Here is a 19,696-nt window from a genome sequence, read left to right as displayed (position 1 = left end):
GAATTCCTTTTTTCAGATACGGTTTATAAATCTAAATCAAACGAATAAACTTTGGCAAGTGATGTTTGTGAGTCCAGTGATTAAATGCCTTGATGTAGGGGTCCTCTTTCAGACATTGAAATTTACATTAATCAACATGTTATCTTGTGGGCCAAATATCGGTCCAACCTTCTACATTTTTTTGCAGCTATCCTGATGATGCTTTCTATTTAGAACAGACACACACACACACACACACACACACACACACACACACACACACACACACACACACACACACACACACACACACACACACACACACACACACACACACACACACACACACACACACACACACACACAGGTTCCTCTACTTCTGCAAAATAATGTTAAACAAAATTGATTCAGAAAAAATCTACATGGATCTAGGCTAAATAAAAAAATCTGCTGCATGCTTTGAGTGAGAATGGGCCATGCGTTTGATGCTATTGATAAAGCAAGCGTTAGCAACGGTAGGGAAATTTCACATCATCGTTCATTAATATTCATTGTTAACGATGTGATGATAGTGTTGTTACCTAGAATTCACCGTTTTGTATGTCTGTGGTCTATGTCAGGGCCTAAGGCAGTATTTGAAGCAAGACCGACATGTTGTCGTATTGTTCCAGCTGTGCTGGCCCTTTAAGATGATACACTTCAATCTAGGCGTGTTTCCTGCTGCCATTGACTAAAACAAGACCTCGGATCCTGCGGGAAAGCGCGACAAAAGCGTTTCTGTATATAGGCTGTGATTATTATTAGTTTTAAAACAGCCTTTTAAAACAGAATAAATAAGCATTTTTTTAATTGGACCCGGACGCCGTGCTCGAAGACACGTTTGTAGTCGTATTAATGAAACAGCGGTGGTAGTGTTGTGTGATCGTTTATGATTTATCAAGATGATATGAATGTCAACCGGTCAAGGTCCACTCTTTCAATGCAGGAACCGGGACGGGATATTTCTGAGTCTCTTGGAAACATTTTTCCACAAGCCTTTGGATGTGATCCTGCCATTGACGTAGGCTACAGTTGTCTGGTTTAATTGACTGTAAACGGTTCGTGGGCTATCGTCTGATATCACGGCGGGGGGCCGTGCCAATACAGTAAGAGAAAAGATCGTGGAGTCTAGAAAATGGATTAAAGGAAGATCAGCGTGCGACACAAGAAACCGAAGAACATGCTTCATAACCATGTCCTAGAAGGGAGATCGTTATTATTACAGAAACAATCCCTGATTTGCCTTGAATGGATTTTATGGCGTTTTTATTCAGCAATACTAGTTAAATTGCCCAGGGTACAATCCTGTTCAGTTTAGCATCATTACCAGATATTACTTCAAGGATTCGGGACTTTTAATGGAAAGGGAATAGGTTATTAGACACCCCTTTTTGCTAAATCTGCGCAAGCCCCAGCCTCCCATCTCTTTGGATATTCGCGTTACAGACCTATTTCTTTGGTAGAATAGGCCACCCGTTAGCCTACCAAAAGGACCCGTTGTCCGTGGACGTTGATTTCAACCGGCATCATGTCGGCCGTGATGATAACGCGAAAGGTGCGAAAATGGGAAAAGCTCCCTGGTAAAAACACGTTCTGCTGTGATGGACGTGTGATGATGGCGCGACAGAAAGGCGTCTTCTATCTGACGCTGTTCCTCATCGTTGGAACCTGCGCTCTCTTCTTTGCATTCGAGTAAGTCACTGCGTTACACCTGTCTGTTAGGCCTATATGTTGTTTTTTGTGGTAACCCTACCTGGATATTGGGACGCTGTGTTGATTGTCACTGATTTTTTTTGTTTTGTTTTGTTACTTATTCCATTATTTTTTTCTATCCATCTCTTACAAGACAAACACATCTTTTCGGGGTTGTTTATTTGTTTTAATTCTCAAGACCCGTTCAGGCCTTAATCATTGCTTTGCAGGTGTACGCCTACTGCAGGCCACAGCATCTCGTATCGAGTTTCCTGAGCTGTCCAATGAGAGGCAACCTGGGATTTTGTTGTCTCAGCATTTCAATCTTAACGCAGGAGTACAACTCAAAAGAGCTGTTAGGAAAACATAACACTATTTGTCTCACATGCTGCATGTTGCATTTGATGGCAGGGATGTACAATTGTAATCGTTGCAATGCTTAAAGGACAGATCAGCTCTCTGTAACTTATATCTCCCCCACTGACCATACATCTAGCTTTAAGTTTTCCTTTGACATATTTTTTAATATGTCTTATATATTTTTAATATGATGCAAAGATGCGATGGTCTCTTGTTTTGTAACCTGCATAAATAAAACAGCAAAAAATGTTAACAACCCGTGAAGTAGACTGGAGCCCAAGGCCCATCCTTTCACTTCCAGTCCAGCCAGCACAATGATCGCAGTATCCTGGTTGAGTCCGGACAGAAGGAGCAGTTGTCTAGCAGGGGGGGGGGGTGGGCAAAGGAAGAGACTAGGTTGCGGGAGCTGCCCATTCTAAGCACTGAGGCCTTCATGGAGAAGGCCTTGTGGTGATAAAGGGCTTTGCTCGCTGCCACCTTCATATGCTAGAGGAGCATAGTTATCTGTCTGGTGGGATGGTGGGTTTGTTCGCATGGAAACAGATAACATGCAGGCTCATTTTATGGATGCCAGATAAACAGATGGAGGCGGTAATCCCAAACTCCCCATTCCAGGTTGCTGTGAAATAATGAATCATTCAAATCCCCATACAGAGTAGAAGTTTGGTGCAGATGTTTCCGATCATACAATACTGACAAGGTGATAGTATAACACAATAAGCCCTGACGATCCATTTTAATTTCCAAAGGTCATGCATTGGTTGAATATTAGGATTATTATCATTTGGTCAAATGTAAAATTTCAGTGTGGTTTGTAGCAGTAGTGGGTGGGGCCTTCTGTGGTCGGCTGGACGATGTCCAATAACATCCAAGCAGAAATCTCCCTCTCATTACAAGCTGTCTCCACCACAACAGTCCCTTCCCATTATCTGGGACTGGATATCACGACTGATAATTTGTGAAAATGGGAACCAGACACACAAATCGAGAAGACGAAATCGTTTAACCAACAAATGATTACGGAAATATGCTCTGTCTATAAGGACTTTTACTGTGGTATCCATTCCACTTTGTGTTTTAAAATATACAAATCATAGTCTTGTATGGGAATAGGCTTTTATATGCTATTGAAGGAGTGCTAGACCTTGTGTAGATGGCGGTACATTTCATGGTTCATTGAATGTATGGGATATTACGTGTGTGTGTGTGTGTGTGTGTGTGTGTGTGTGTGTGTGTGTGTGTGTGTGTGTGTGTGTGTGTGTGTGTGTGTGCGTGTGCGTGTGCGTGCGTGCATTTATGGCTCATCTGTCTTTCTACCCCAGAATCTTGAGCTGTTGGTTATGAAGTGAATGCTCACTGTTAGGGCCGCTCTATTCTCTCACCCATCTGTCCCTGCCCGTGTTGCCCCAGTCGACCAATCGAGAAGCAGCTCCTGAATGACTCTAACCAGCCAGTCACCAGTGGCCCGGAGGAGAGCTCATTAACAGTAGCACTGCTCTGCAACAGTCTTTGTTCTCAGACAGCCCACAGAGCAGTGTGTAGGAGTGTGCTGGAAACTCATCACCTTTTAAAAACAAAACCAAAACCAAAAACATTTATATACATATTTTTCTCAAAAAAAAACAGTATATGGACAATGGATGTGGCAGATTGTAATGATTCCCCATTTGACTTTGTAATAGATGGTTGTACGTATGTAAACAACACCTTTGTCAACTTAGAGACTTCTACTTGGATGTGAGTTTACCAGCGTGAGTTTATAAGAGCTAGTGAAATCAGAGCTTGTAAAATCAAGGGCTGATATTTGAGCCGCAACTGGTTTTTCCTTTCAGATAAGTATTCTATTATGGACGGCATCATGAAGCCTGCATTGATTTTTCCAAAAGTGTGTATGTGGCGCTTGTGTTGCTGCAAATGGCAGTTAATGTATATCTTTCCCAGGCCGCATGTCGTTATTATGACCAGATTCCAGTTCTCAGTTTCCCATTTCATCTATAAGCCCTGCACTTTTACTGCTGTTGAACCTGGCACAGCTTGTGTGGCCACTGATGATGTAACACGGTTAATCTTATGCATATCTTCTACTTATTAATGAATAATCTCTCACGTATATCATGGTATTTCAGTAATGCAGAGGTTCTCATGGATCACAGATTGTAGCACAGTGGATTGGCAGTATGAAGTTCAAATTCAAGTGCTTCGGGTTAAGAGTTACAGCTACATATGGAATGCTACTTAAGTCAATATTTGATAAATACATAAATAAATGGCTATGATGTTATGAAATAAGGCAATGCACATTTATGCAAATAAAAAAATATATAGAAATTAGTCAATATAATTAAAATATACCTTTTTTTATTTCATTGGACTTTTATTTCATAATTCAATATTTATTTTATTTTAAGGGAGTATTATAACATCAACATACTCAGCGCTGTTCCGGTGCGGTTGCTTTGATCTGAGATAACCATGCCCAACTTATTGGAAAATAACTGATGGAAATAAAAAGACAAAAATAAATGTTGAATTATGAAATAAAAGTCACCTGATGTAAATTAATGTTGACATATGTAAAGAAGTCCCTAGTCATTTGGAAAAATTACTTTTTAAAATGAAAAACGTATTAATATATTTATTAATTTAACTATATGGACTTAAATTGCATTCCATACATATCCAGACCAACCTTTCTAGTTTCCTAGTAAGACTCATAGCCACAGTATAACAGGAAAGTCATAATTTGCCTTTTGGTTACCTCCATGGTTATAGAGTTATATAACCAAATTATATAACCGTAATATGAATCTTGTCAGATGGCAGTTTGAAAAGAAGGATATTTTAAATGTGTTTTCCTTTTAGTGTTATATTTAATCTGAATAGGAGCGCCTAACAATGTATGATTTTTTAAACTCTTTTACTATAGTTATAATTTTCCCAAGTTTGGCCTAGAAACAGATGGACACGCCTAAGAGAGAGAGAAAGAATAACGAGTGTTCTTATAAAAGGCAGGACGTGACCGAGAGCTTCTGCAGGCCCGCCCTCGCACAGCCAGTGCATAATTCATTCAGAATGGGATTCAGGCAGCTCTACAGCAGCTTCCAATGTTAAGTATTAATAAAGGATAGACAGTGCCCTGTACGCCACTAAGCCATGTCATCTGACATTGACGGGCGTTTGGATTCAGTTACATCATGTGTCCTGTTGGGAAGATTTCATTAAATCCGGCCCTGTCTCTAGCGGTTTCACCCTCAGTGCTCCGATGTGAGGAAATCCAATTGATCTAAGTGTAGATTAAACTCTTGATACAATGACCCCAGCACCCTACTCCCTACCCTACCCAGAGTTAATTCTGGGCGCTCTCAGCGCTTCTGCTGGTGACCTATTGGTGATGCTGGAGAGGTATTGAGTCGGCCTTGATGATGTGTATTGAACACCTTAACAGCCCTTGAAATAGCGCAGCATGTTGACCACGTTTGAAAAACTCCCTATCTTATGCATTCCCTCAAGTTGCACCACAGTTCACATCATGAGCTATAAACAGCACAGGCTTTATGAATTGATTTGCACGTATTGTAAATACATAAAAGGCACATGTAGTACAGTGTGTTCTAAGATAATGTTGTATATATTATTATATTATATTATATATTTTTTCTGAGGAAATCTCCCTTCGGGCTGTTAAGAAGGGGTAGAGCACTTTCAATTATTGGAGTTAAGGGAGTATTCATACATTTGAGTGTTTTGAGTTTTGCTGTGTGATTGCTGGAGAAATAAGAACCAAATGTAATTTGGCCTGCTTTTATGGTTGTGGTCTGTAGCTTGTTGCTGAACACACAGATGAAGATATTCTTGTAAACAGAGGGTGAAGTGTTTGCATCCAGGAAGGATCGGCAGTCCTGATGGGAAGTCACGATAAAGTGTGCCTTTAAGTGTTTTCAGTGTCATCAGCCCAGACATTACACAATCAACCCCCTCCCTACCCTGGCTGCCTCTGTCCCCACACAGTACCTATAGTATCTTTAACACCGATGGGGATCAGTGGAACAGTAATAGAGGTTTGATCTATGTGTGAATCCCTGAACTCAACCTGGTAGGTAGGGGAAACCAATCAGACCAGTCTGGTAGCTGCCCGACGCTATTGTGCTCTGGTATGCTGACTGAACCTGCTCTCATCTGCAGTGCACAGCAAGGTGGACTTTTGCTTCCGCATGGGTGTGCATTGTAACAATCGTTCTGCAATCTCTTATAACTTCCTTATTTGTTTCTGTCTCTTTGTTAGCTTTTTGTGTGAATGATCAGTACACAAGAAAAGTCCACAATGCTTCAAATGTATTCCAAATAAAGTCCAACCTTATATTTAAAGTGTGTTTTCAACCCAAGGTTGTCGTTTAGTACAACAAGCAACCAAAAGGGGATGGATATTTTTGTTGTTTAAATAAATATACAAAAATATATAATTAAAAATACTAATATTTTAATAATATTTTGTGATAATTTTCAATTCAGGTCTCATCCCACTGGCCTGCTTCTCTTTAGGCCAGCTGGTGCACATAAACCATCCCTAGTGTCCCAGTGTTTTGTTGATCTGGCATCTTATCCTCCTGTGGCATTACATTAGTGTTGTATGGGGAAGCTAGCGTGCGGTGCTGTTCCTCTCTGGCTGTTGTTGCTCGTTGTACCGCAGTGCCGTTCCTTGTTGATCAGCCACAAAGAACAGGCCTTTAAAGCACCCATGTTGACGACAGCAAACTCATTGGAACACAACCAATGAAATATGCAAATGCACTTCATTGCTTGCAGTTGCTGACAGCAAGAGTATTCTATCGTGTGCAACATCCTTTCGCAACTAAATCCTTTATGCACCCTGCAATTTGGCCAATGCAAAATGGAATCCATAATAATATTTATAATATGCTAATTTCAATAAGAGTGATTGAATGTATGACTTGTGGTGTGATTGTTCGTATCAGTGGCCAACATGGAGGACCAATAACCCTTTGAAGCAACAACAACTGTGAAAATGTGAGTTTGAATTCGATCCAAATGTTCTCACCCTGCAGATGCCCGTACCTGGCTGTCCACCTGTCTCCCACCATACCCGTGTTTGCCGTGGTCCTCTTCCTGTTCGTCATGGCGATGCTGCTGAGAACCAGCTTCAGTGACCCAGGGGTTCTGCCACGCGCGCTCCCAGAAGAGGCCAGCTTCATCGAAATGGAGATCGGTGAGTCCGAGGAGTGAAACGCACTTTTCAGCTTTCAGGGAAAATAAAAAAAGGCTTGAGTGGGAAAAGGGGAGTAAGTCCTGCTTTTATAATTTCTTCTGCTGATTTTTTATTATTTTGTAATTATAAATATATAAAAATATATATATATTTTGCACATTTTCATACACCCTTATAGTTGTGTGGAATTCTCAATGATGTCATTGTTTCTGCCATAAATAGTTTGTGTGTTTGCATGTGTATGCTTGGTTTTCTATTATTTGCGCAGCCAAATATCTGGTTGTAATGACTGTCCATTTGGAAATGTAAATATTTTAGTCAAAGTATGTCCGAGGCATAAATTGTTAAGCACCCAGGCCAGCTTTGTGGACAGGAATGGAGCCAGAGTTCTCTTGATTTATTCATGTCTGTTTTGCTGAAGGATGTTAAAAGTTTTGTGTGGGCTGCTAGTCCTTGGATGCAAAGCTCAATTCAGCTTTTTGGTGTTCTTCATATTTCTACACTTAAATCTTAGTCTGATGCTAATAGAGAATACCATAGTAGTCAAACCTCATGCGTTTGGCTGACGTCCAGAACCTGTGTGTGTCTGGTTTTTCTTGCCAATATATATTTGTTTTTTTTTCCCTCCATATTTTGAACAGTTCTTTGAATTTTCTATTATGCTGCCCTGTTTGTCCAGACACTCCTGTCATCTCTGCATGGACTAACATGCTTCCCATTCCCCTGGTACCCTCCCTCCCTCCCACCATCTCTCCCTCCCTCCCTCCACCTCCCCCACACACAGCTGTATCTCTAGGTGGTAGCTTTTATTCTATGTTTACCCATCCACTGCTTTATGAGACACTCTCTTTTATGAGAACCTTCTGGAAGGTTCAGAAGTTTCAGATATGGTTGCTCGCTGAGATGGGGCTGGCTAGCAGAAGCTAAATGCTACGCTTTTTGTTGCAGCTGTGAGTCATACACACAAATCGATGATAATCACACCGTGGTAAGCTAGCCATCAATAGCTATCGTAGACAAGTGATGGTCACTGGGCGTTGCCTGGACTAGAGGGGAGTGTGTTATCACAAATAGAAAATATATTTTTGGCTTTCTGGTTGTTGTTTTTCTGGCATGACCTTGGCGTAACCATCTGGTGTCTAACAAATAACAACCCTTTTTTTAACCGTTATGTTACAGCTCCTTTTGTTTTTGCATCCTACCACAACTTGTCAAGTGGCCCAAAACCAAATCCCTCCAAAAATAACAAACCATTGTTTAAAAATGTTCCACACGGCCGTGTGAGAGGTGTTAACAAATGTGTAATTCTTCCAACTCTCCAAAACAGATCCACAAAAAAACCTCCAAAAAAGCCAAACACAGCACTGTTTTCAGCTGAAACTAAATTCACCCGTGTCTAACAGTTGCCTTAGAGGCCATATCCACGTACCAATGGCCTGCTTACGTCCGGCTAAGGCATAGCGGGGATTGTTGTGTGAGTGACCCAGATCCCATCTGTCTGGGTTCAGAGGCAGACACACTGATGATGCCTGCACTACACTGCCACTTTATCCTGTTGGGGAGTTAGTTGTCCTGGGGGGGGGGGGGGGGGGGAATGCTAATACAAGCAGACACACTTGGAATCCATAATGGCCTCAGTCGTATGGACACCGGGAGACTGAGCCACGGTGCTGGCCTCATTCCTCACGGGTGATGACTCATGACTTCCTGTTCAGCTGTCCCCATCGCATGGCTGCACCCTCACCTACTCTGAATCCATGATGGGGTGAGGGGGTAGGAAACAAATCTGTTGTCTTGTGCTACATTAAACAAAATCCGATCAGAGGGTGCTGTAACCTGTTTTATGAGCCTCTCTTGTTCTCAAAGCGCCCATAATAGAGAGACAGTGAAACTTTATTGGAGTACCGGGTTGTTACGTCGTTCTTATATGTTCTCATTGGTGGATAATTATTGTCAGGTTTTCGCCGGTCTGGTTTGTAAATGTATTCACTGAGCAAATGCGTATATTTCTAAATTGTCTTGCTGATGTTTATTTTGGCGTGGGTCGGATCGTTTGGCTTTACAAAGATAGAAGAGTGGATTCAAAAGCCAGACAATCAATAGTGCGGAACACTCACTGTATAATTGTGCCCGGTGTTATTGGAAATGACTAGACCATACTTCCAAGTCACATGGGTGTGTCGATTATGCAACGTCAATTAGGCCCTTGAGCCTGTGTGTGTTTGTATTAAACCTTTTGTTTGACAGAATGTTGAGATATCGATATCGCATGATGAATTAAAGATAACGTTTAATTGATCCTTTTTTGAACAGAGGCCGCCAATGGGAACGTCCCCGCGGGCCAACGGCCCCCGCCGCGCATCCGGAACGTTCAGATCAACAACCAGATTGTGAAGCTCAAGTACTGCTACACCTGCAAGATCTTCCGGCCGCCGCGCGCCTCCCACTGCAGTATCTGTGACAACTGCGTCGGTAAGGCTCTGAACCTGGGTGTGCCCAGAACTGACTTTGACGTCACAAGTGGCCAATCTGAGGGGAGTGTCTGAGGTCGGCCTGGGCTAGGTTCATCAGGAACAATAGGCCTAACCCTAAAACCAAACCCTTATCCTTAATACTAACACAAAGCCTAACCCTAAAAACGAGGCTTAATTTCTAAAAAACAGGGTAGGTTTTGGTTGCCTAGTCAGGTTCGGGTTACCCTAACCCAAAAAAACAAACCGTAACTCTGTAACAAAAACCAACCCCGAAATCTAATCTTAACCATACAATCTATCCATAAACCCCTTCCCCCTAAGCTTAGCCCTAAAACTTAGCCCTTACTCTACAACCAAAGCCAACCCCTATACAATAAACCTCACCCTAAACCCTCAAATCTAACCCAGAACCCAAAAAAACCTAACCGTAAAACCAAACCCTAACCGTACAACCAACCCTTACACCAAACAACCTAAATCAACCATAAAACCAAAGCCTCACACCTTTGGGCTTGGGGGTCTGGGGGTCTGAGACCGGAACTACCTAGGAAGGGTACTCACTGGATGCTGCCCCGGGGCCTACCTCGGGGGGATCCCCTGTGATCTCTGCTCACTGTGACCCCTATGATCTCTGTGATCTCTGCTCACCGTGATCCATATGGTCCCTGTGATATCTGCTCACTGTGATCCATATGGTCCCTGTGATATCTGCTCACTGTGATCCATATGGTCCCTGTGATATCTGCTCACTGTGATCCCTGGAATCACTATGCGTTCGTGTAGCCACACCCCCTGAGGCCTGTAGACATGTAGATATCTTTACACTATTTTCTGCCAGTGATTGGCACCTGAGAGGGGCTTTGAAGAGTGTGCGGCTTCACAGGTAACACAGACCGTGATGAGTCCTACAGAACAGCCTCAGTCAGCCACTGCCCAGTCACCGAGAACACTGGGCTGTTTGTGTTGAACACACACACACACACACACACACACACACACACACACACACACACACACACACACACACACACACACACACACACACACACACACACACACACACACACACACACACACACACACACACACACACACACACAGAGTGAGCAGATGATGCAGCAGTTTTCTTCTTGGTTCCTTCCTTGCTAGAAGCATATCGTTCCCTCTTGTTATCTAGCATATTTTTAGGGTGGAGATTGTATCCACAATCCACTCTTTTGCTTTGTATTATTTGGGAGGCTTTGAAGCATATTACATGTTTTGTCCATCTGTTGTATACGATTAACAGTTTTGAAAGAGAGGGAGTGGCGTTCTTGCCGTATTTCCAGCATTATCCGTGTGGTATTTCACCCTTTTTGTTTGTTTCCTAGTTTATTAGTGTTTATTAGAAAGTCTGCTGCCTAATGCAAAGGTGTGCAACGTGAAGTGTTACCAGATCCGACCCTTCTCTGTCTGTTGCAAAACAAAGCAGAAGAGAAGTGAGAAGGGAGAAGTGTATATATAGAGAAACGGTTAGGCTATATTTGGACAACAAATGACACTCTCTTATCGCTGATGGAAAAAGCAATGTGATCAAAAATAACCTGATCAAAGGCTTTGGATTCTGTGAAAAGATCAATAATTGTGCGTATAAGCCTTTTCAGCTAGATTCTTCTAAGATCCCCAACATTCAGTGTGTTTGGATGTTTGCTTTCTTTTGAACTTTGAGCTTAAGGTGTGTGGTTGTATTTGACCCTCTGCTACCAATAGGGGCAGTGTTTCGTACAACGCTCTTCTAATCACCATCTTTTGCCTTTCCCTCCCGTCTCCAGACCGCTTCGACCACCACTGTCCCTGGGTTGGAAACTGTGTGGGCAAGCGGAACTACCGCTTCTTCTACCTTTTCACCCTGTCACTCTCCCTGTTGACCATCTACATATTCACCTTCGATATTGTCCATGTAGTCATGCGTAAGTATTTCAGGAGGCCGGTGTGTCAAACGCTTTAAGAAATAAATACATTTGTACACAACAAAATGAAAGGTGCATGCTAACCGTACAAAAGCAAGGTTTCTCTCTCCTGACATCAGATTAGTGGGACTGTAAAGAAGAGTCATTATTTGACAATAGGTTTCATCATGACTGATGATTACAAGAAAAACAGGCTCATGCTTACAGATAAAAAACTTTGATGGAAGGATTGGACAAACACAGCTCAAGGAATGTGACAAAACAAGAACAACCGTGTTCGACACTATCTTGCCAGCACATACCTTCACAAACAAAGGTACAAATCCATGCATGTTAAATATTAAACCACAGCCTAGCTAAGGCAGGGCTCCCCGAGAAGTTTGATGTCACGTGAGAGGAAGAGTGTCTCCATGACATCAGGTTATGCTTTTGTCAATGCCCTTTTGTTGAGAACCAGGAAGCTTTAGCAAGGGAACTAATTGACATTCAAAATAATCAGCAAGTACACAGGCTGCCAACAGTGCAACTAGTGCTATCATACTGCTAGAATGCTGTGTTTGTATCGGAGAACCAGGCAGGTTCCTCTTTACCATTATTAAAGGTGTGTGTGTGTGTGTGTGTGTGTGTGTGTGTGTGTGTGTGTGTGTGTGTGTGTGTGTGTGTGTGTGTGTGTGTGTGTGTGTGTGTGTGTGTGTGTGTGTGTGTGTGTTTTCCTTCACAGGCTCGGTGGACTCTGGATTTCTGAACGCTTTGAAGGAAACCCCTGGAACATATCCTTGAGGCTACTACCCAAAACTTTCACCAGTTGTTCTGTGTGTGATGCTAAAAAGGAAAACAAATCATTATCAAAACATTAATATACATTTGCAGAAGATTAATAATTGCTCTGCCAACCATCCTATCCAATAAACTGTACCAACTGTTCTATCCATCACACATCTGGGTGGACACTCCCACTTGTGTTGTCACTAGAGGGTACATTTTGACATGGCTTGTAATGGCTAATCAACATCCCACCTGCCGGTAAAATACGGGCCCTTTAACATAGCACTTATTATTTATCTACAAATGGATATAACGTTAATGATAAGTTCATCAGATAAAGTATTATAAATTAATGTTTTCTTAACGTTTGTTCATCATTTACATATGTCTCAGCAAATGCATGCGTGCAAAATGTTCTCCATCTCCTATATCCAAGTGTTTTTCTTAATGAAAAGCCACTGTGTTGGAGGTGCTCGTGTGTTTCTTCACTCTCTGGTCAGTGGTTGGCCTAACCGGCTTCCACACCTACCTCATCTCCCTCAACCAGACCACCAATGAGGATGTAAGTGAGCTCACACTCTCCTATAAGGAACTGAAGCTTGTCAGTACTTGTTTATAATCTCATAACAAACGTGGGTTTATTAGGACTTTAGTGGGTGCTTTATGAGGTGTGTGTTTGTGTGTGTGTGTGTGTTACGATCATTAATAAATCTAGGGGGATTAGAGTGAAGTACAGTAACGGGGTGTGTTTGTGTAGTGTAGTCCATTGCCTTTATGGTTGGAAAGAGAAACACGCATAGTTGTGTAAACATTTGGAAGTTCAACAGGTAACCGATTTGTTTCCTTGACAACAGACCTGCTATGGTCGAGATTAAAGAAGTGCCAAGCAATACATTTGCATTGAGAGAGTACTTCCTCAGACTTTATTTTGTGTGCTTGAGCAATAGTTTTTCCTAGCTAATCTAAATTCTTTCTTAGCCGATGTCATCAATTGTTTTATATATGTTCATAACTTTATAATATATTAATGTTGAAATATTATTGAAATGTTTGAGTTTGAGTAGATAAGGTTAGGTTAGGCATACATCACGAATGCTAAATGTAAAAATGCAGACACATAAGCGGAGATGAGAATGAGTTTGCAACCAGTGACTGCCCCAGATGATGTAGTAATTATGTAGTAACTACATAGCAATCATGTAGTAACTAAGTATAAGTACTGCTGGGTTTTTGTCGAGGGCTTTGTTAGCCCAATTTCTTTGACACAAGCTCCGGCACTTACAGCAGCCATGGAAGACTGTAGAAGACTTCAGATCTCCTCCTCCTCCTCCTTCTAATCCTCCTGCTGCTCCTCCTCTCCTCCTAATGACTAATTCATCATCCCCCGTTCTTTGCGACAAGCGTGCCTGGTGTGCGTCTTTATTTTTTTATCATTTTAAACCGGTAATGGCTTAAAATGATAAGAAAATGATGAGGAAGCCAAGATAATGGCTTCCTCCCTTCTTCGTTTTTGCGTTTTTTCTTTGAAATGTCCCCCACACCGGTAATGAAACCAAATACACCCATTAGAATAACAAGACAATTGAGGAACCAATCCTGTCCATCCCAAGCCTATCTATAACACTGATTGGTCTAATAATAGCCACGTCGATCCCTACAGGGGTTTGGATGGCTGCCAAACGATCGGAGGGAGAAGCAGAAAAGGGAGGAGACGACAGGAGATGGAGGGAGGGAGGGAGGGAGGGAGGGAGGGAGGGAGGGGTTGACAGAGAGAGGGCACCTTGAGTGGTGTGTCTGATGGGGTCTCTCTGGGGGAGGATGTCTGTGTCCACTACACGTTCACACAAACAAATGCTCCCATAAGTAGTCACTTTTGAACTCTAGGAGGGCGATCTGTGTTTCATTTATAATGTTAAAACTCACTTCAGTTGAAATGCTGCTATTTGGATGGGACGCTATTGAGTGGGTGTGTTGATTCAAGGATTTAAGTGCTTTAAGCGTGCTTTAAGTGTGGTATTTCTGAAGGGAATAGTCGAAGAGATATGGTTTGCAATGAAAGTAGTCGGCCAAAAGAAAATAGTCCACAAAGAAGATTTATTACTTTTAAGTATTCAAGTATTTCCTTATCATTGGGATTCATGTTATTCTTCACACAGGTAGCGTAGAATATTCCCCTCCAGCCAGACCTCATTACCAGAGCGTTTTTGTAGGTCAAAGCCAAGCCTTAAGGAACATGATGCTAAAAGTGTAACTGATTTTGAATGCAGGTATGCAGACACGAAAGGCGAACAGCCTTTCAGAAGCATGTACCGGATATTTGCTATGTTTGGAATAACTGATTGGTCTCCTGTTGCCTGGACATTCCTTTCTGAGGATTTGTTATGCTGTTGGAGATAACGTGAGGTTGGAGTCTGCTGTCAGGAAATGTATTTTCCTAACAGAGGTGTGTGTGTGTGTGTGTGTGTGTGTGTGTGTGTGTGTGTGTGTGTGTGTGTGTGTGTGTGTGTATGTGTTCATCCCTAGATCAAAGGCTCATGGTCAGGGAAGAACCGAGTGCAGAACCCCTACAGCCACAAGAACATCATGAAGAACTGCTCTGAGATCCTTTGTGGGCCCACGTACCCGAGGTAAACAACCAGTCCACCGAGCACCGAGCAGAAAGCACGGTGACTTGCCACCAGGGCGGCTAGGCTAGGGTAGCAATAACAAAAGAGAAATGGAGCTGCATGTTGATTATATTAAAGCCGTTTAAATGAAAGAAAATATCTATTTTGTTTGCTTTAATTAAATATCTGCACACGTGTGTGATACTAACAGCATAACATCATAAAAGACCAAAAGGCTTTTAAGGTTTTTCCGCTGAGCTCTGCCTTCCCCAGCCTCTGTTGAATAAAACAATAGGAGGTTTACTGACTGGGTGTTTCTTACTGTGTTTTCACACCAGTGTCCTGGACAGACGAGGAGTGATGCAGCAGGACGATTCGCCGTCTCTTACGACCGCTGCCACCCCGTCCTCCACCAGCGACAGCACAGTACCACAGACTACAGTAAGCCACCACACGCACGCACGCACGCACGCACGCACGCACGCACGCACGCACGCACGCACGCACGCACGCACACACGCACACACACACACACACACACACACACACACACACACACACACACACACACACACACACACCCAGGCGCGCGCACACACCCAGGCGCGCGCACACACCCAGGCGCGCGCACGCACACACACACACACACACACACACACACACACACACACACACACACCCAGGCGCACGCACGCACACACACACACACACACACACACACACACACACACACACACACACACACACACACACACACACCCAGGCACACACACACACACACACCCAGGCACACACACACACACACACCCAGGCACACACACACACACACACCCAGGCGCACACACACACACACACACACACACACCCAGGCACACAGACAGACAGACACTTTCTTTTCACTCTCGCTCGAAGTGAATAATCTCATGTTCTGCCACTTGTTGGCTGTTCCCATAGATACAAGTCATGATGGAGAGGCCATGCATGTGTAATGTAGGTAAAGCTGCAGAGAAAAAGTAATTCCTTTCCTTGCACTGCAGTGACTGCTGAAAGTAATCTGATCTGTTCTATATATATACTGCATGAAAGTATGAAAATGGATTCAAGCTCTTTAACAGAAAATGGTACGATGCAAACAACCTTGAAAAGATCAATTTTCAAGGTGCTTTGTGGAGGTGACGTTGGTTGAATGTTTCGTTTTTTATAGAACAAGAAGATGATTTATTATAACACCAGGTGGGAGTGTGATTAGCCGTTGCAAGCCAATTTGAAAATCTCCCTCTTCTGACGCAACAACCGGGCATGTCCACCTAGATGTGTGCTGGATAGATCAGTCTACCATCTATCCGTCATACATATAGGTGGACACGCCCACTTGTGACGTCAGAAAGGGCTGACTTTGTAACGGCTAATCGGACTCACACTTGGTGGCATGTCATGGGACCTTCAAAGAATGATTTGCCTCTCGTGGAAGATTTGCTTTCATTGAGAATATTCCCCGGCGCTGTTATCTCTGCTTACGTGTCTCTCTTGCTCATGCGTGCCGATCCACTGCGCACAGAAACCCACGGCGCCGCTCATCCCCAACGAGCACACGCCTGACGACGCCAAGCCCAGCATCGCCACCTCCACGGAGATCAGCACCTCCCTCACGGAGGAGTCGGAGTCGACCGCCCACAAGGTCCCGCCCCTCGCCTCGCCCGAGACCGATGTAGAGGCGTCCATCGCCAAGGCGGCCGCACACTAGCTACGTGACGCAGAGCGGGGAGATGTCCGCTCTGGTCCGATCTTCCACCATCCCCCCCCCCCCCCCCCCACCCCACCCCCTACGACGCTTTACCTTCTCCCAGCCTGCCTCCTTCCAACAAGGAACTAGGACGGGATAATAATCCAGATTTTCCACATTGTGGTGCAGGTGACTAATGAGTTCTCTGAAGTCCTGCCCTACTTTACGCTGGGGCCCTCCTCTCGGACGCTGCAGCCCCTTCTCCTCGTCTCACTTCCAACAGCGGCTGCGGCAGAACTGTATGATGGACTGTATCGCTCAGTGTGTCGGGGGGAGGTGTGTGTGCGTGTGTGTGTGCGTGTGTGTGCGTGTGTGTGCGTGTGTGTGCGTGTGTGTGTGTGTGTGTGTGTGTGTGTGTGTGTGTGTGTGTGTGTGTGTGTGTGTGTGTGTGTGTGTGTGTGTGTGTGTGTGTGTGTGTGTGTGTGTGTGTGTTTGTGTGTGTAATATAACAGGGAAAAAAACTCAGACTCTTCCTTAGGTCCCTTGAGCATTGCATGGAAAAGACATAGGTAGAACACTCTTGGAACTTGAACTTAAAAAAAAAAAGAAAAAGAAGAAAATAATACAAGTGTACAACCGTGTCCACACGTTGTCTATGGGTTTACTCTGATGATTGTCAATGATACTTTATTTATTATAGCTGTGATGACTCCTATTGTACAAGGCCAGTTCCAATATACTCTCTTAGGATTGCAAGTGTCTCCCAAGACAATGTTTCTTCCCTGGACACGTGTACATCATTAACCGCCATACATTCATCCCCGTCCTTGTTTTTCTCCCCCAGTGCATACAGAACCTACGCTATGCAATCCATGGTTTTAATAGTTGCTCTGTGATTAGTTATAAGTGTTGAGTCCAGTTGTGCACCTACACGAGTAAACATAAGTCTGTCTGTGCACTATGATGATGTCTAGTAATGGGGGGGGGTCTGAACTGAGATACCGAGAAATATCTCAGTGAACGTCCCTTCTAGATCAATCGTACTTTGTAATCTGGTATTGCTGCAATTACTACTGTTATTCTCAAACTTTGGATTTTCTTTCCGATTTAACGTTGACTGCCGTCTTTCCATTTTTATATACATGTCAAGGGGAGTGATGCCGTTGCTATGTCGTGGTTGTGCAATGTTGCTCACGTCCAGCGCTGACATCTGAACGGTCACAGTGTTTCGCTTTGGGTATGCGAGAGCGCAGGCCAGGTTGCTTTTGATAAGTCGCAGTACTAAAGTCATCAGTAACAGTGCCTTAACATAAACACGTTGTCGTATCCATGGCAACAGCGCCGATGTACTACAGGGTAAACCGGCCGACACACCCTCGTGCTCTGAAGTAACGATGAGGATGATGATGATGATGATTACGGTCAACATTTTCCAAACTCTCCCAATCAGATAGGATGGGAAGTGGGGAAAAATGCGGAAATGTGCCCCGATGGCAAAGAGGGAGATTTTCCTCTAGTCTCCGAGTAAGGGCGAACGAGATCGGGGATCAGGCTCTGCAGATCAAGTGTCACTTCTTTAAAGGGAATCAAGAGCTTTTCTTTTACTTACTGTCCATTCCTTGTTCAAAAACAAAACAACGCAATTATTTTTATTTTATTTATTTGAAACACATCTCTCTCTCTCTCTCTCTCTCTCTCTACTCTTTGTAGTCACGTCTACAGTTTTGGCTGTGACTGTTGGTCTGTGCAGCAGTCTAGTCTGCTACTTCTGAAGTCACTGGCTCATTATCACATGGATTAAGGCATATGATGGAGTTAGTCACACATTACTGCACCACAGTTTTAACCACCTCTGAATTGTAACAGCTGTGGAAACACAGCGGTTGTTTTTTTTTTTAAAACAAGGCCTGAATGTCATTTTGTTTTAATGATGATAAGCCAAAATAGGGAGAGGCTCTTTATGTTAAAGGGATGTGTGATGCTAGTATGTATTCGTGTCATCGTGCTGTATGCAATGCAAGACGTTTCTCAAATATAACTGTATAGATATTTGATTTCTAACATCAGTATTATTCTTGATTTAGATCCGGAGATGATGAATGAGTCGTTCAATACAACAGCACTTAAGGTATACCATCTGTAGGATTAAATGAGTTGTGATGATCTGATATATTGAACGGTATAATCAAGTTATGTGAGCTCCTAAGAGAATTATTGTGAACATGCCAAGCGCATCGTTTCTGTAAATGTATAACAGTAAATGCTGACCTTTTTAGTTTGAAAGACTCCCTAATATATATATTTTCCATTGAGATGCATTTTCATGATCAATGTAAAACGGCACTAACACCAAATCGTTAAATTTACGTCAGTTTCATTTGGGATAAACCAAATTTGACGATGTATCCATGGACACTCTCGGTGTAGTTTATTGCTCTGAATGACTCCGAAGGCTCTGAGGCACCGAGAAGCAAGAATGTATATGATTGGTTATTCATGGGTGATTTCATATCATGTCATTTCGTGTCATTAATGTTGAAATGAAGTGTAGGATGTTTTTAACGGGAAAAACGACTGAGGCTTTTAGATGAGAACACATTGGCTCGATGTGTTTTGCAAATAATTTTAAACAACCAGAATGCGGCCGATAGTCGCTTGAGGTAAGTCAGCTTTTGCTCATCGTTTGTATCATTTCCATGATAACATTAGTCGGATCCGAACGATGTGATCAATCTATAACCCAAGCATCATGTATATCAATACTGTACTATGCCATTTATGGAATTCCTATTTATGTTGCCCTTGTTTAGTTGATAACACTGTGATTAATAAGTATTTAATTAAATTCCCTTCACTTGTTTTTACATGATTGACGTGTCTGGTAA

At 43.0% G+C, this 19,696-nt stretch overlaps 1 protein-coding gene across 1 annotated transcript; it reads left to right on the top strand.

The window, feature by feature from the left end:
- Positions 1-691: 691 nt before the first annotated feature.
- zdhhc9 (zDHHC palmitoyltransferase 9) lies at positions 692-19,680 on the top strand. Its single transcript, XM_030367854.1, has 9 exons — positions 692-1,710; positions 7,134-7,294; positions 9,608-9,766; positions 11,580-11,717; positions 12,439-12,487; positions 12,942-13,044; positions 15,006-15,109; positions 15,427-15,529; positions 16,647-19,680. Exons 1-9 carry the CDS (start codon positions 1,547-1,549, stop codon positions 16,830-16,832), a joined length of 1,167 nt encoding a protein of 388 aa, XP_030223714.1. The 5' UTR covers positions 692-1,546; the 3' UTR covers positions 16,833-19,680.
- The last annotated feature ends 16 nt before the right edge of the window (positions 19,681-19,696 follow it).

This window comes from Gadus morhua, chromosome 10, assembly GCF_902167405.1.
Source record: "Gadus morhua chromosome 10, gadMor3.0, whole genome shotgun sequence".
In the NCBI taxonomy this organism is placed as follows: domain Eukaryota; kingdom Metazoa; phylum Chordata; class Actinopteri; order Gadiformes; family Gadidae; genus Gadus; species Gadus morhua.
Note: the sequence above shows the minus strand (reverse complement) of the source record. Positions and strands in the feature narration are given on the sequence as shown.

What these genes read in the sequence shown, in the direction of transcription:
- zdhhc9 (XM_030367854.1), top strand. Translation starts at nt 1,547, where the DNA reads ATGTCGGCCGTGATGATAACGCGAAAGGTGCGAAAATGGGAAAAGCTC. An exon ending in GCTCTCTTCTTTGCATTCGA is followed by an intron (nt 1,711 to 7,133) that starts GTAAGTCACTGC and finishes CTCACCCTGCAG; the next exon opens with ATGCCCGTACCTGGCTGTCC. An exon ending in TGTGGGCCCACGTACCCGAG is followed by an intron (nt 15,110 to 15,426) that starts GTAAACAACCAG and finishes TTTTCACACCAG; the next exon opens with TGTCCTGGACAGACGAGGAG.